Consider the following 17047-nt stretch of genomic DNA (forward strand, 5'->3'; position numbering starts at 1 on the left):
TTATGACCTCAGTTTTCTTCTCTTCTCTCTACATATATTTTGTTTTTTCAATGGAACCAAACAGATTACAGTTTTGAGCAATACTGTGATTTTACTATGGTAAAGTAATACCGTAGTATTTGTGTCATGTACAATTGTAAACTATAGTATCTCAAAACTACAATTCTAAACAGGTCCCTAGTTTGTGCCTCCTTCAAAAGCTAGGTTTCAAAGACTTTAGATTGAATTTGTGATTAATGAGATGCGATAATAAATACGATACCCGCTTTTCACTTTATAACTAACAATGGCCGAACACACAAGCTCGATTTCAGGGCAGATTCGTTGTATATGCACGTACGCGTGTGCGATTCCAGGATGGACGTTTGTCCATTGGGCCCGCAATTTCGGCGGCGACAGAAATGGACGGGATAAAGATTCCGTCACGTCCCCGTCGTCCGGCACCACCCAGAGCTTGTCCCTCTCGCGTGTTGCTTCCTCGGTTCCTCCCCAGCTCAAACTTCCAAGAACCCGTGAAGTGAAGTGAGGAGGTCGGCGGAACCGGAACCCAGGCGATACGAGATGATCGCAAACGGCCTCCGCAAATCCAGTGCTGCCTCCTCCCAGGTGATGACCTCTCGATCACGGTCGCGGATACTCGGCTGTGTCCTCATTTCTCAACCATATCTGGTTTTTTCAGGCCTAGCGGTGTCCACGAACTTAAAAGGCCTAGCGGTCAGAAATGAGCTGTAGATAACGTTTTTAGTTAGATTAATGGCAGAGAGAGAAAGAGAGAGAATGAAGGACTTCTTGTTTTTTTTCTTCTTCGAGCGTCGAGCCGAGCAGCCGACAGAGCAGAGTTGAGCAGCTCGTGTGGACTCAATCTTTTGTGCTGATGCAAGTAGTTCCATTCTCCATACTATTATAATCTCCTTGCGTGAACTGAAACTGTAATTGCTTGGTTCAAGATCACGACTTCCTTTCGGACAGTTTTGACGCTCGACCCGACCTCGAGTGGTTCAGAACACTGCAGATCGTTTTTGTTTCAGTTAGTTTGTCCTTTTTAGGGCTACTTTGAAACTTAAATCCCATCTGGGATTCTCGGAGATTGAAGGAAAAATGAGCTAATTTTCTATTCGGTCTAGTTTGAAAACTCCATTTTCTCAACTGATTTCTGTTTTCACAAGCAAAAAAAAAACTAATTTTCCTTGGAAAAATGAAAATCACTTGGAAAAATGTGGTTCCCAAACTAGCCCTCAATCACCGGGAATCCCGAGGGGATTTAAGTTTCCAAACTAGCACTTAGATGTTATATCTAATCTCCTCCCGTTTTTGTTTGATCGCTTTTCATCACGCCGTCACCCAGGTTAGCAAGCTGGTGAAATACATTGCTAGTGCTGGAAGCTTGCAAGGGGGGCACAGTTTATCAGAGCCGTCTGCCAGACATTACAGCTCTGAACCTTCACTTCAGGCGACAGAAGAAAATGGGTGTGTAACAGGATTCTGACAGTTCAATCTGAGCTAGGCTGTGATGTTTGTGCAGCTTGTCCCTCTCGCGTGTTGCTTCCTCGGTTTGCTCCATCTATGCTAAAATATATTTTGTATGTCAGGTTTAAGGGGCACAGCATGCTGGCTCCATTCACAGCGGGATGGCAGAGCACTGATGTACACCCATTGGTTATAGAGAGATCAGAGGTGTTGCACTCTTGCATTTGTGCAAGCTTCCGGTTCCTTTCTACAATGCAGCACAAGATTTTTGGAGATGGATATTAGCATGTCTGTTCGTCGTATCTCAGTGGTTGTCAGTGGCGCCTTACATCTTATCGCTTATTTGCAGGGTTCTTATGTCTATGACAGCAATGGGAAGAAGTATATTGATGCTCTTGCAGGACTGTGGTGCACAGCTTTAGGTATGTGCAAACTTTGGTGCCAGATTTGGTGTGCAATTGGAGAAATCTATATGATTGATTTCAAGTTTTGCGATGCAGTGAAGTAAAAAAAATGATACGTTAGGTGTTGTCTGTTGATAAACTTATTACAAAGGTAGAATAAAGATACTCCCAAAGCTGACTGAAACTGTAATCAGTGGAAATTGGCTGACACTCACTGACTGCTTACGCTTGATAAAACCCTTCTGCAAAGATAATTAACAAAATTATCAGCTAATACAAGTCAATTTTAGACCTCTAAATACTAAAGATGCGGTATCTTTTATTACTGATGTGACACCGTGACCGGTGGCACACAGACTGCATCATGGTAACTGTAACATAGATATTCACATTGTTACTAGGGCATGGGGGTGGGTATTGGCGCTTACTCGGGTGTGTTTATGTTTGTGTTTGTGTGTTTTTTTTCTCAAACACATGAAAGAACTGCACATCATTTATGTTAACGATAGAAACCTGGTCCAAATACATGCTGAACTGCCTGTATCCACGGCCTACATTACAAATCCTTGTCCCCGGAATGCCGGACCCAGCGATGGTCAAGGCAGCTCCTGCTCGCCTGCCTCCTGCATGATCTGCTGTACCGAAGGCCTGTGTCCATGAAAGACAGATTTCCTGAAAAGACAGCAAGATCATTGCCACAAGATTTATTAGAAGAAAGGATTTGAACCATTTTTAGAAAAAAGCGGCATCAAAGATGCAGTGGTTTGTGTGACTTGAAAAGAATGTTTTGAACACTGCCAATAGCACTTCTGCCTGCTACGTTTCATGTTGTTAGGGCTAGTCTGGCAACCTTATTTTTCCCAAGAGAAAATGAACTAATTTCCCTTGGAAAAATGAGGTTGTCAAACTAGCCCTTAGACTTAAATTTGCATACACTGTTCACATTGTTTTCAGGTGGTAATGAGCCTCGACTAGTCAAAGCGGCAACTGAGCAATTAAACAAATTACCGTTCTACCATTCCTTTTGGAACCGTACAACCAAACCCTCATTGGTAATATACTTTTGACATTTTATCGTCCATCTCTGGACAGCGTATTGTTGTTGATGATTTTCTATTGCAAACTTTTCCATTCTCTTACAGATGATTTCCATCCCTATTCTTATATTCATGAAAGAAACAAGGGATCTTAATGTGGACCATTGCATCTCTATGGCTTTCTTATTATGTTGATAAATTACAAATTTGCAAGCCTTGATAGTTAACACTCCCTTGCCAATATTGTTACAGGATCTCGCAAATGATATTCTCAGCATGTTCACCGCAAGGGAGATGGGAAAGGTGTTCTTCACAAATAGTGGTTCAGAAGCAAATGACTCCCAGGTATGATCATTGATAAAATAAAAGAATACTGAAAATTGTTGGAGTTTGTTCCAGTGATATTTTAATGGTGGTCCTTTATCTCTAAAATCTCTTCTTTAGTGTTAAATGTAAAATTGTGAAAATGCTTCATCTTTTGCATAGGAGATGGGGGTACATATAGAGACCTAGAACCCTAACCTTAATGGGTCGGCACCCCAACAGTGGTGCCGACACACACACACACACACGGAGAATACACACAGTCTAACATCCCCCACAGTCGCAACGGGGGCACCACACAGATTGAGACTGGAGTAGAAGCCGAAGGTAGGAGCCGACGGGTTGAAATCCCCCGCAGTCGCATCATCGTGAGGGTGCGAATGTTGTGGCTGGAGTAGAGACCAGTGTGCACTCCGTTTAGACGATAGCCCTTGAATGCTGAGGTAGACGAAGTCTAGGTCACCATGGTCGGGAGACACAGCAGAAGCCTGTTCTTCGGGAGGGGTCGACATTCAACCGTCGACGATCGGCAAGCCGACACAAAAGGACAGCAGCAACCTCAGGGCCTTCTTGCTGAGGAGCCTCGCCAGGGAGGCCGGCGTCTGCGCTGGTCAGGGTGGCCGTGCCCGCGGCAGAAAAGAAGGGGTATCGGTGGATCTGGTCGGGATAGCCACGACAGCGACGAATCCATCCATGAAGACGACGATCCGGCCAAAGGGAGGATGGATCTAGCCAGGAAGGTCGCAGCAACGTTGAATCTGGTCGGGAAGGCCGCGGCAGCGACGGATCCAACGAAGGCGACAATGAACAAGGGAGAGGGCAACAGGGCGGTTCCAACCAGGCAGGGGTCTGTGCCGGACCTACAAGGGAGTTTGACGTCGGTGACAGAAGAGGCTCGAAGTGGGAGGCGCTGCTGGGGCATCAGCGTGGGCAGTTAGAAGGTGGCCAGCGTGATGACGAGGGGCGACACAGGCGGAGATGCCGACGCAGGGGAGAGGCACGCAGGGCAGCCACGCCGGGGAAGAGGTGCCCGACGCTGGTGAGGACGGCGTGCAGGGGCGAGAGTGGCCGAGGGGAAGGAGGCCCCGACGGCCAGAGAGGCGGCGGAGCGGGCGGCCGACATGAATACCAGCGGCGGCGACCAGCCCTGGACGCGGCGGCGGCGTGGATCCGGGCAGCGTTGTGCAATAGATGATGCATTTTCACAATTTTAAATGGTATCAGAACCTTAACCCTAATAGGTCGGCAGCCCAACAGTGGTGCCGGCCCACACACACAAAATACACACAGTCTAAGTGTCTAACATTAAATAATATGAAACAATGTGCATTTTGTAAAGAACTTTATATTCTATTTTACTGAAACATTATCAATATGATGGTTTTGTGTACACGTGTGTTTCTTCCTTTTGAGCAATTACCTTTATATGCTATGAAGTGCTACATTACTGATTCCTGTTTATGGCTGCTGCTTATTTTCTCCATTCCTGCTGATCTCTCTCTCTCTCTCTCTGTGTGTGTGTGTGTGTGTGTGTGTGTTTTGCAGATGGGCTGACATATATGTTTTTTTAACAGGTTAAACTAGTGTGGTATTATAATAATGCACTGGGAAGGCCAGACAAGAAGAAATTTATTGCTCGCTCAAAATCGTGAGATCCCATTTCCTTTCTCTATTCTACTGTCTTTCAGCAGATATTTTTATCGGTGCAAATCTTGGTCTATCCTTACTTGATACTCCAATTCAATCACTTATTGGTTGATAACTTGGGTAGAATATTCCATACTGACTTGAAGGCCAGTAAAAATTGTTTTGTGTATCAGTTTCAAATGATGATAGGAAAACAACATGCACCTTCTCATGTTTGTTGTATCTTAATTAGCAACAAAAAGAACCGTTCAATAATTAAATTGTAATTGTCATCCATCTGCTTTTATGTATTATCTCAGTACTAACATTTTCTATAGTCTTGAAGCTTTCTAGTTTGATTTTAACTAAATCTTGAAGTATTTTGGATGACATTACGACATCTCTTCTTCTTTGTTCTTACAGGTACCATGGATCAACCTTGATTGCAGCTAGTCTATCAGGGTAACCAAACTGTCCCATATGTTCTGTTGTTCTCATTTGCGTCAGTTCACATGTACTTGTCACAAATTCTTCTTTATCTGTAGTCTGCCAGCGCTTCATCAGAAGTTTGATCTACCAGCACCTTTTGTCCTGCACACAGACTGCCCTCACTACTGGCGATTCCGTCTTCCTGGTATCCCAATTCCACTGTTTTATGTACAATACTCCCCAGGATGTTATGCTTACTAAATGACTCTGTTTCGATATAGATGAGACAGAAGAAGAGTTTTCAACTAGACTTGCCAATAATTTGGAGAATCTTGTCCTCAAAGAAGGACCTGAAACAGTAAAACATTATTTATATATTTTTTCGTAATGGAAGAACCATTCTTATAATTTTACATAGGCTTTTTTTCAAAAAATCTCTTGTCTTCGCCTTTTTCAGATTGCTGCTTTCATTGCTGAACCTGTGATGGGCGCTGGTGGTGTTATCCTTCCTCCAAAGACCTATTTTGAGAAGGTGATCTACAACAGTATGTGATACACTTTTTTAATGACTCCTAAGAAACATAGCAAGGGGTAGTTTAATTATGTGATTATCTCAAAACAATGAGAAACATTGACTTTAATCGGATTTAGCTCCCAATTCTACAGGAAATTTGGAACTAGATCTTTCATCCCATTAAGCGCTTGTTTGAATAAACCCATTTATGGATTGGGAGGAAGTGAGGAAATAGTTTGTTTCTTTCTCGAATCCACATGTAGGGCTTGTTAGGTCTAGATGGGACTATTGGAAAGGTTTGGGGAAATTAACTGAAGGAACATGTATTGGGATTTGGGATGGAATGGTTTTATCCAAACAAGAGCTAAGAGTTAATTTAAGAAGGAAACCGTAAACGTGCTACATTCTTTCCAAGTTGAGTGTTCTTAGTATCATTCTTCACTCTGTATGTCTGAATCAAGGGTTGCATCGAGGATATAATTATCGCTCCATGTTCTCCATTTTTTCGGTCATTTATCTCACTATTGAAAGAAGGTGTATCTGATTGTTATGTTGTAACAACAAATTCCTTGCTTTGCCAGTTTTTTTATTCGTTATACTTTTACAAAAATAAAGGTGTTTCTCAGTGCGATTTGTATAGCTTAGGTTGTTTCAAATTAAATGTTTTTGCTGCCATGCTGCATTGCTGCCTCTTTTGATCATATGAAATTTTGTTCCTTCTAAACAGATTCAGGCAGTTCTGAAGAAGTATGACATCTTGTTAATTGCGGATGAGGTAATATATATCTCTCCTGAAAAATGGAAAAGTCTAATTTTGGGTTAAGGTGAGTATATTACTAGGTCGAGAATTTACTAAGTCAACATCTTGTTTTAGGTCATTACTGCATTTGGAAGACTAGGGACAATGTTTGGATGTGATATGTATAATATTAAACCAGATCTTGTTTCCATAGCCAAGGTTAGTTCAATATAAAATACTTATTAATTACTCCCTCCGTTTCTTTTTAGTTGTCGCTGGATAGTTCAATTTTGTACTATCCAGCGACAACTAAAACGAAACGGAGGGAGTACAAGAGAACTTCTTTATAAAATTAATGGTGAACTTAATGCACTTTCCCCCCTAATAGGCTCTTTCTTCTGCATATATGCCAATTGGAGCAATTCTCGTTAGCCCAGAAATAACGGATGTAATCTATTCTCAGAGCAATAAACTTGGTAAATCTAATCCCATCATGTGAACTCATTTTTCTATTGCTACTATATTGACAAGAGGCATATTTCTTTATTAAAGGTTCTTTTGCTCATGGCTTTACATACTCGGGACATCCTGTTTCTTGTGCCGTTGCTGTAGAAACCTTGAAGATATATAAGTAAATAGCTCTCTCTAATGACGGAAACTACTCCCTTTATGTCCACGCATGTGTCTGATTAATCCTTCATATAATGGCCGTTAGGGAAAGGAATATTGTAGAACACGTCAACAAAATTGCTCCAAGGTTCCAGGAGGGAATCAAGGCCTTCTCAGGCAGCCCAATTGTTGGGGAGGTGCACATATCTAAATGAGAAAATTCTTACTTTTACATACTTCAGAGGATCCTTTCTTCTTGTTTATACTGATACATTGGTTGCTCCTCCATACAGATACGCGGTCTGGGACTGATACTTGGAACTGAATTTGTCGACAACAAATCTCCAAATGATCCATTTCCAGCTGAATGGGGTTCGTTGTTTTATTGATCTCATGTCCCCTTTTCAAACATTTCAGAAGTAATCCAACTTTAAGGCGGCCCAAAATTGTTCTCTGAAGAGTTAACTTAATGTATGAATTAGCGTAGCATGTCGAGGCAAAATTCGTCACTATCCCCAGAGTTTGAAGAAACCTTGCCGAGTTGATTAATGGTGACAGTATATTGATTTTATTACGACTGGTAACTCCAGGTGTTGGTTCGATATTTGGCGCGGAGTGCGAGAAGCGTGGGATGCTCATCAGGGTGGCTGGGGACAGCATCATGCTGTCACCCCCGCTGATCATGACTCCCAATGAAGTCGAAGAAGTAAGACCATTTTACAGTCACTTTTTGCCTTACTGATACAATCATCTTAGATCATCTAACCATCATGAGACTGACAGAAGCCTGATTGCCCTCTTAGATCATAAGCAAATTCGGCGATGCTCTGAAGGCTACAGAGGAACGGATTGTAGAACTGAAATCCAGGAAGAATTAGCCGATGCTGCTGGTTGTAACGACAGTGAGGATGGTGATGGCAGTGTCCAATATACAGTGTATTTTCAAACTTTATTTCAGTAAAGTGCTGGGCTGGAATCTTGTAGTCGGTTGCATAGCGACAGTTGTTCCTTGTTATGGAGCAATAAGTAATGCATCTGCTTAATCAGAGTAGCATACCCTTGGGTTTGTGCTGGTACAGGTTTTTCAAATGAACATAGCTTGGTATAATGTAGGGCCATAGTACCCCCCCCACCCCCCCCCCCCCCCCCCCCCCCACACACACACACAAAACGAACTGTTGCACATCCAAATTTCTGGGTGGTCTAACCTATAGGTACAAAGTTCCCAAATCAATAGGGTCGAGGAACATGTTATGGGTGGTAAGGAAAATGACCCGCGTATCCGGATCCTGGTTGGAGACGATGTTCCCTGGTCGAGGGTCACTGGCACTGTAGCTAATACACTGGTTATCACCAATATCGGTTGACATCAACTTGGCTACTGATGATGTGGTCATGGTCTGAATGCTTGCCCCCATTGACTCTGATGATGGGTTAGGTTGATCTTGTGTTCGTGTTTAGTTTGGTTGCAGCTTTTGGCGTTAGGTGGCCTGCTCCATCTTGCTTTTCTACGGGTAGGATCCGTGCTCAAGTTCGTCTCTTTGATGTGCCAGCTGCCAAGGAATGTTCCTCTGATTGACCGTCAAATGGTTTGGTCCAACAGAACAGGTACTAAACCTACAGGGACACTCGCCTTTATCGCCAGAATACAAAATCTCTTTTTTTTAATCAGATGTATTCAAATTCTGTACCGAAGTTTATGACTGATTGGAACAGAATCAGCATCATCAGCTGCAATCGAGAAAATTGGTCGAACCAACAGCTACCGAGCACAGGTCGGCATGACCATTGGCAGCGACACGTTGCGTGCGTCAATGGACATACTATTCATCAGTTCATCTACCCAAGTGTTTGTCTCGTTGTATTTGTGTTTTACCGTTACGGAGTGGGTTTGGTTGGTCTTGTCGTTTGGGTCGAAGCGGCTTTGATGGGTTTGGTACTTTGGTGGCTGCTTGCCCCCGTTGAATTTCCAACATGGATGCAGACGTGGGCATGGGCAGGTGACACTCGTCGGTCTGCCATGCTTTTTCTTTGGACCTGTTTGGAACATTTTGTTTTCTGAAGGGTCCCCCCCCCCCCCCCCCCCCGAGAATCTAGACTCATGGATAATATAGTTGTCACAAGAATCTGGATATCACGGGGTTTGCATGGTTTAGGGTTTAGGAAACGTTGGATTCTTACCGTCGCGACACCTTGACGGACTCTGCATTCATGTTGATTTGGACGATTTTCATATAAACGACTCTTATATAAACGGGCCGAGAAGCGAAGCGTTTAGTTGCCAGAAGCCGATTCTACCACAAACGAGCTGAGAATCGAAGCGTTTGGCTGTCAGAAGTCGATTCTAACGACCAGAATCCGAAACAAAAAGGAGCCTTCGTTCATTTCCGAGAGCTAGATTGCTTTGGTACTATAGATTGTTCTGCTCAATTGACCACGACGAGGTTCGTGTTTGGCTCATTAGCAGAGTAAATCAGCATCGTAAAAGTCATAAGGGTGTTTTGGTTAGGGAGTCAACTAGAATGGAGTGGCTCCGTTCTAGTTTCCGAGAATGGAGTTGTTTCATTCTGTGTTTGGCAAGCTGCTCTATTTTTTTGTCCTCTTTGGTAGGGCTCTGGCTCCTCTGGAAACACACTAGTAGAAAAGAGCTCAAAGCCTGCGGCACCCATAAATTATCACTGGCGGTTTCAGTTATCACGCGCCAGTAAAAAAAACAAGGTGGACCCGACTTAGGAACCGCCAGTGGAAACCCATTTTCACTGGCGGTTATCTTAACACAACCGCCAGTGGAAATAGGGTATTTCCACTGGCGGTTGGTGTAACAGAACCGCCAGTGGAAACCTATTTCCACCGGCGGTTGGTGTAACAGAACCGCCAGTGTAAAGACCCTATTTACACTGGCGGTTGTGTTAAGATAACCGCCAGTGGAAATAGGTTTCCACTGGCGGTTTTTCAAACCAACCGCCAGTGAACTGTCTGTTATAAATACCCATCTTCCCCGCGACAGTGAACTGTATGCTCGCAGCCAGCTTCCATTGGAGGCGATTTTGGAGGTCCAGATTTCACAAAAATATAAGGGGGGAGGTTTTGGTCTTCATTTCTTGGAAGAAGGTGGATAAGAAAGGTTGGTTTATGTTTCTTTGTCAATTTTTGTTCATTCTTGCTCAATTTTAGCCACATTTTGGATCTAGGGTTTCACATGTGAGAGAGAAGAGTATAGATAGGTAATTTTCTCTATTTTCTCAAATGAGGTTGCATAAGATGGTTAGTTTTTGTCTATTCCCTCTCTTTTTCATGTTTAGTTGCTTAATGAATGGTGAATGTGTTGTATGGAAGATTAGTTTAATTATGTTTCAATTGTTAGTTATTGTTTATTTTTGCTCAATTTTAACTACATTTTGAAACTAGGCTTTCACCATATGTTAAAGATAGGTTTGGGTATTAATTTTTTTTTGTTTATTAGTTGCTAGGAAAGTTTGGCTTATGTTTCTTTTGCCAAATTTTGTTTATTTTTCCTCCATTTTAGCCACATTTTGGATATAGGGTTTCACCATGTGTTAGAGATAAAGTAGTTTAACTACTTTTATTGGAAGAGATAAAGTAGTCTAACTACATTTGTATATATACCGATCAATATTTACTGTATATATACATGCATGGTAATCTGACTTGCCATGAAAACTTCGGACTGGAAGGGTAGGCAGCAGATGTCGCACTCCAACGCGTCCTTCTCCATGGATAGTGTCACAGTCGCCTCTTCCTCATCCTCCAACCCCGACTCTTCCTCATCCTCCATGTGCAGCATGTAATTTTACACGACTTTCTAGAGAGGAGAGGGAGAGGGAGAGAGAGCTATTGTTGCCAATGCGCTCGGAGCAGGTGCAGCACTTACCGTCCGTGCGGATGCAGCACTTTGCACATCCAGAATGCCCGTTCTTGCACTGATTTTACACAGGGCAGAACATCATGCTGGAGTCTACCGATCAATATTTACTGTATATATACATGCATGGTAATCTGACTTGCCATGAAAACTTCGGACTGGAAGGGTAGGCAGCAGATGTCGCACTCCAACGCGTCCTTCTCCATGGATAGTGTCACAGTCGCCTCTTCCTCATCCTCCAACCCTGACTCTTCCTCATCCTCCATGTGCAGCATGTAATTTTACACGACTTTCTAGAGAGGAGAGGGAGAGGGAGAGAGAGCTATTGTTGCCAATGCGCTCGGAGCAGGTGCAGCACTTACCGTCCGTGCGGATGCAGCACTTTGCACATCCAGAATGCCCGTTCTTGCACTGATTTTACACAGGGCAGAACATCATGCTGGAGTCTACCGATCAATATTTACTGTATATATACATGCATGGTAATCTGACTTGCCATGAAAACTTCGGACTGGAAGGGTAGGCAGCAGATGTCGCACTCCAACGCGTCCTTCTCCATGGATAGTGTCACAGTCGCCTCTTCCTCATCCTCCAACCCCGACTCTTCCTCATCCTCCATGTGCAGCATGTAATTTTACACGACTTTCTAGAGAGGAGAGGGAGAGGGAGAGAGAGCTATTGTTGCCAATGCGCTCGGAGCAGGTGCAGCACTTACCGTCCGTGCGGATGCAGCACTTTGCACATCCAGAATGCCCGTTCTTGCACTGATTTTACACAGGGCAGAACATCATGCTGGAGTCTACCGATCAATATTTACTGTATATATACATGCATGGTAATCTGACTTGCCATGAAAACTTCGGACTGGAAGGGTAGGCAGCAGATGTCGCACTCCAACGCGTCCTTCTCCATGGATAGTGTCACAGTCGCCTCTTCCTCATCCTCCAACCCCGACTCTTCCTCATCCTCCATGTGCAGCATGTAATTTTACACGACTTTCTAGAGAGGAGAGGGAGAGGGAGAGAGAGCTATTGTTGCCAATGCGCTCGGAGCAGGTGCAGCACTTACCGTCCGTGCGGATGCAGCACTTTGCACATCCAGAATGCCCGTTCTTGCACTGATTTTACAAAGGGCAGAGCATCATGCTGGAGTCTACCGATCAATATGTACTGTATATATACATGCATGGTAATCTGACTTGCCATGAAAACTTCGGACTGGAAGGGTAGGCAGCAGATGTCGCACTCCAACGCGTCCTTCTCCATGGATAGTGTCACAGTCGCCTCTTCCTCATCCTCCAACCCCGACTCTTCCTCATCCTCCATGTGCAGCATGTAATTTTACACGACTTTCTAGAGAGGAGAGGGAGAGGGAGAGAGAGCTATTGTTGCCAATGCGCTCGGAGCAGGTGCAGCACTTACCGTCCGTGCGGATGCAGCACTTTGCACATCCAGAATGCCCGTTCTTGCACTGATTTTACACAGGGCAGAGCATCATGCTGGAGTCTACCGATCAATATGTACTGTATATATACATGCATGGTAATCTGACTTTTTAGCAGATGTCGCACTCCAACGCGTCCTTCACATTTTAGCCACATTTTTGGATATAGGGTTTCACCATGTGTTTTATGTTACTTTTTTACAGGTGGTGATGGAGAGGACATCCTGGATGTATAACTTATCAAGGCTAGATCCATCATACATATCCGAGGTCCATAGGTTTATTGATGTCGCTACGAACCATGCTTGGAGAACAAAGACAAAACACATATATTGTCCATGCATGGACTGCAAAAATGCTGCTGTATTTAATGACACAGAACAAATCATATCTCATCTGGTATGCCGAGGATTTATGAAGGATTACACAATTTGGACAAAGCATGGAGAGGGTAGCTCTTCGCCTTATACGACTGGAAACCCTGAGAACATCGACGACAGATTTCAGTTCGTTCACGAGACACACCAACCTCTTCCACAGAGCGAACATGTAGTGCAAAATGTTACTGATCATGGTTACGCTGGAGGAAATGAACATGATAGACCTCATGTTCTGCCAAGTGTTATGGATGAGGAAGATGCAGAGTTGCTAGAGGCAATGTTGCGTCGTCATACAGATCAATCGATGTTCTTAATGAAAGGTATGGAGTCCCTAAAGAAGGCAGCAGAAGAGCCTTTGTACGACGAGTCTAAGGGTTGTACCAAAGAGTTCACGACGCTCCGGTCTGTGCTAAAGCTGTTGATGTTAAAAGCTAAATATGGTGTGTCTGATGCTGGCTTCGATGCGTTCTTGAGTATTATCGCAGACATGCTTCCAAAGGAGAACAATGTGCCTGCTAACACGTACTATGCAAAGAAACTAATCAGTCCGCTCACTATGGGTGTGGAGAAGATCCACGCGTGTAGAAATCACTGTATCCTTTATCGAGGTGATGATTATAAAGACTTGGAGAGCTGCCCAAAGTGCGGTGCAAGTAGGTACAAGACGAATAAAGACTATCGAGAGGACGAAGAGTGTGTTGCATCCGTGTCTAAAGGGAAGAAGCGAAAGAAAGCCCAAAAAAAGACTTCAAAATCCACGAGCAAAGAAAAAGAAGAAGTAGACTATTATGCGCTCAAAAAGATTCCTGCTTTGGTGATGTGGTACCTCCCCGTCGTCGATCGATTGAGGTGTTTGTTCGCTAATCCTGAGGATGCCAGACTTATGAGCTGGCATGCTTCTGATGAGCACAAAAACGATGGGAAGCTTCGACATCCAGCCGATGGGAAGCAGTGGCAAGATTTCAATGACAACCACCGAGACTTTGCCGATGAACCGAGAAATGTTAGGTTCGCACTGAGTACTGATGGAATGAACCCATTTGCTGAGAGGAGCAGCAAGCATAGCACATGGCCGGTGATCCTCACCATATACAACCTTCCTCCATGGTTGATGCAGAAACGGAAGTACATTTTGCTAACCATCCTTATTTCTGGACCTACACAACCTGGAGTTGACATGGATGTATTTTTGGAGCCCTTAATGGAGGATATGAAAATATTGTGGGAAACGGGTGTTCAAATGTTGGATGAGTATCGTAAAGGTTCATTCACGCTGAGAGCAATTCTTTTTGTTACGATCAACGATTACCCTGCTCTCTTCACATTATCAGGCCAGTTTAAGGGAAAGGTTGGTTGCACAGTATGCATTGATGGAACTGCTTACGTATCCCTTGCTGCATCTAGGAAGATAGTTTACATGAGGCACAGACGCTTTTTATTGGAAGGACACAGGTACCGCATGCGAAAGATGGATAAGTACTTCGACAATAATGGTGAACTACATTCTACTGCTCCATCGGGTAACAATAGAGGTCATAGAGTTTTTGAAATAGTAAGGAATATCAAGTTTGTTTTCGGGAAGAAGACAAAAGACGGAAAAACAAGGAAGGATGTCAAACCAGCTTCGGGGGCTATATTCAAGAAGAAGTCTATTTTCTTCGAGTACTTGCCTTACTGGAAAGAGTTAGATGTGCGGCATGCGATCGATGGTATGCACGTTCAGAAGAACGTGTTTGAAAGCATAATGGGCACCTTGCTAGACATAAAGGGCAAAACAAAAGAAGGGCTCAATTCACGCATGGACTTGGTAGATTTAGGCATAAAAAAGGAACTACATCCCGTTCTTCAAGAAAATGGGAAGTACCATCTCCCAGCAGCAAGCTACAATCTCAATGTAGATGAGAAACATGCGATGTGTGTTTGGCTCAAGAATTTGAAAGTCCCATCCGGATTCTGCTCTAGCATACGGAGTATTGTGTCAATGAAAGACCTGACAATCACCAACTACAACTCACATGATTGCCATGTCATGCTGACTACATTCCTACCTATTGCCATCAGGGCTATAAATCCTTTGTTTTTAAAGATGGCAATCACACGGTTGTGCTACTTTTTCAACAGGATTTCACAAAAGGTAATTGGCCGTGATGAGTTGGCATCTCTTCAGGAATTCGCAGTGGAGACAATATCACAGTTTGAGATGTGTTTCCCTCCATCGTTCTTTGATATTATGGTGCACCTTGTGGTGCACTTGGTGCCACAAATAGAGGCATTGGGTCCTATGTACTTGCATGAAATGTGGACGTATGAACGTTTCATGTCAATACTGAATGGCTATGTATCAACCCGTGCTCGTCCCGAGGCATCCATGATAGAGGGGTACTGTACCGAAGAGGCCATTGAGTCCGGAGCTCCATTCTGCAATAGTATCCTAAAAGACCAGGTTGCAATAGGTCTGCCTCCGTCACGACACGAGGGTAGACTGTATGGAAGCGGGAGGATGGGACGGAAATCTTTCATCCCACCGGATTACGATATAGTACTTGAGGCACATCAGAGCATCCTACATCAGCTAACAATAATGGAGCCATTTATCCAACAACACATCAATGAGCTTCGCGAGCAAAATCCTGGGCATACGGATGATTGGGTAATGAAGCAACATAAGCAGCGGTTCAACACATGGCTAATGGTGAAGGACATTCCACGTGGAGAAACAATAGAAGAACAAACCATCAAGGGCTTGGCATCTGGACCATCACGCCAGGTCACAACATGGCAAACCTATGACATTAGTGGATTCACATTTTGTACCAAGTCCAAGGACAAAAAGAGCATGTCACAAAACAGTGGTGTTCGATGCGAAGCCATAGATGATGAAACTGGTGAGATTATTACATATTTTGGCTTTATTGAGGACATATGGGAACTAGACTATGGTACATTTCAGATCTCGGTTTTCCGATGTCAATGGGTTGAAGACAAACATGTCACGGTAGACAACTATGGGGTCAGAGTTCTTGATCTAAGTAAGGTAGGTTACAAAGATGACCCATGGATCCTTGCTAATCGTGCTGCACAGGTCTTCTATGCTGAACATATCATTTCTAACAATGAGAAGAAAAGCACCGACAAACCGAAGCATGTAGTTTTTCCTGGAAAACAACAAGCTATAGGAGTTGATGGTGTATCTGATTTAGAGGATTTTAACCAGTTCAATGACATGTCTCTTTTCATAGACCATCCAACCAAGATAAGGAACGTTGAGCGAAGCATCCCACGCAATTCGATGCCCTGGGTACGCCACGATGGACAAGGCAGAACAATAGCTCCCTAGATTATATAGTTGTCATGTAATTGATTATTGTTAGGACATGTCATGTAATTGATTATTGTTAGCGACAAACCGAAGCATGTAATTTTACACGACTTTCTAGAGAGGAGAGAGAGAGGATAGAGAGAGAGAGGAGAGAGAGAGGATAGAGAGAGAGGAGAGAGAGGAGAGAGAGAGGAGAGAGAGAGGAGAGAGAGAGGATAGAGAGGAGAGAGAGAGGATAGAGAGAGAGAGGATAGAGAGGAGAGAGAGAGGAGAGAGAGAGGAGAGAGAGAGAGGAGAGAGAGGAGAGAGAGAGGAGAGAGAGAGGAGAGAGAGAGGAGAGAGAGAGGAGAGAGAGAGGATAGAGAGGAGAGAGAGAGGATAGAGAGAGAGAGGATAGAGAGGAGAGAGAGAGGAGAGAGAGAGGAGAGAGAGAGGATAGAGAGAGAGAGAGGAGCTAGAGAGAGGAGCTAGAGAGAGGATAGAGAGAGAGAGGATAGAGAGAGGATAGAGAGAGAGAGGAGAGAGAGGAGAGAGAGAGGATAGAGAGAGGATAGAGGAGAGAGAGGAGCTAGGGAGAGGAGAGAGAGGAGAGAGAGGATAGAGAGAGAGGAGCTAGGGAGAGGAGAGAGAGGAGAGAGAGAGGGAGAGGGGAGAGAGAGGGAAGAGAGAGGAGGGAGAGGGAAGAGAGAGGAGAGAGAGGAGAGAGAGGGGAGAGAGAGAGAAGTAATATATAAATATATATATTATGTATACTAAATATATATATTTATATATTTAATATGTACAAAAATTTATATACTTAATGTATGAATATACAATAAAAAATAATATACTAAAAACATTTCTACTGGCGGTTGACAATGAAAACCGCCA

The 17047-nt window shown here is 43.8% G+C and overlaps 1 protein-coding gene across 3 annotated transcripts; it reads left to right on the forward strand.

The window, feature by feature from the left end:
- Nucleotides 1–396: 396 nt before the first annotated feature.
- LOC100282236 (aminotransferase y4uB) lies at nucleotides 397–8215 on the forward strand. Of its 3 annotated transcripts, XM_035966921.1 has the most exons (20): nucleotides 397–606; nucleotides 680–876; nucleotides 1346–1467; nucleotides 1590–1674; nucleotides 1817–1889; nucleotides 2826–2923; nucleotides 3161–3253; nucleotides 4807–4880; nucleotides 5282–5320; nucleotides 5404–5492; nucleotides 5569–5645; nucleotides 5745–5819; nucleotides 6529–6576; nucleotides 6676–6759; nucleotides 6929–7016; nucleotides 7093–7171; nucleotides 7256–7346; nucleotides 7443–7521; nucleotides 7740–7855; nucleotides 7953–8215. In XM_035966921.1, exons 4-20 carry the CDS (start codon nucleotides 1606–1608, stop codon nucleotides 8025–8027), a joined length of 1347 nt encoding a protein of 448 aa, XP_035822814.1. In that variant the 5' UTR covers nucleotides 397–606; nucleotides 680–876; nucleotides 1346–1467; nucleotides 1590–1605; the 3' UTR covers nucleotides 8028–8215. The 3 variants fall into 3 exon arrangements, with proteins under 3 accessions (XP_035822814.1, NP_001148620.2, NP_001399026.1); NM_001155148.2 differs by lacking the exon at nucleotides 680–876 and having other exon boundaries at nucleotides 414–606; nucleotides 7953–8207; NM_001412097.1 differs by lacking the exon at nucleotides 680–876 and having other exon boundaries at nucleotides 414–606; nucleotides 7004–7016; nucleotides 7953–8207.
- The last annotated feature ends 8832 nt before the right edge of the window (nucleotides 8216–17047 follow it).

The sequence above is a fragment of the Zea mays genome, chromosome 4 (assembly GCF_902167145.1).
Source record: "Zea mays cultivar B73 chromosome 4, Zm-B73-REFERENCE-NAM-5.0, whole genome shotgun sequence".
In the NCBI taxonomy this organism is placed as follows: domain Eukaryota; kingdom Viridiplantae; phylum Streptophyta; class Magnoliopsida; order Poales; family Poaceae; genus Zea; species Zea mays.

Excerpts from the sequence above, each read along its gene's own strand:
- LOC100282236 (NM_001155148.2), top strand. The coding sequence starts at position 562 with ATGATCGCAAACGGCCTCCGCAAATCCAGTGCTGCCTCCTCCCAG. Across the intron at positions 5,321-5,403 it reads ATTGCAGCTAGTCTATCAGG|TCTGCCAGCGCTTCATCAGA; the intron begins GTAACCAAACTG and ends CTTTATCTGTAG. Across the intron at positions 7,347-7,442 it reads GCAGCCCAATTGTTGGGGAG|ATACGCGGTCTGGGACTGAT; the intron begins GTGCACATATCT and ends TCCTCCATACAG.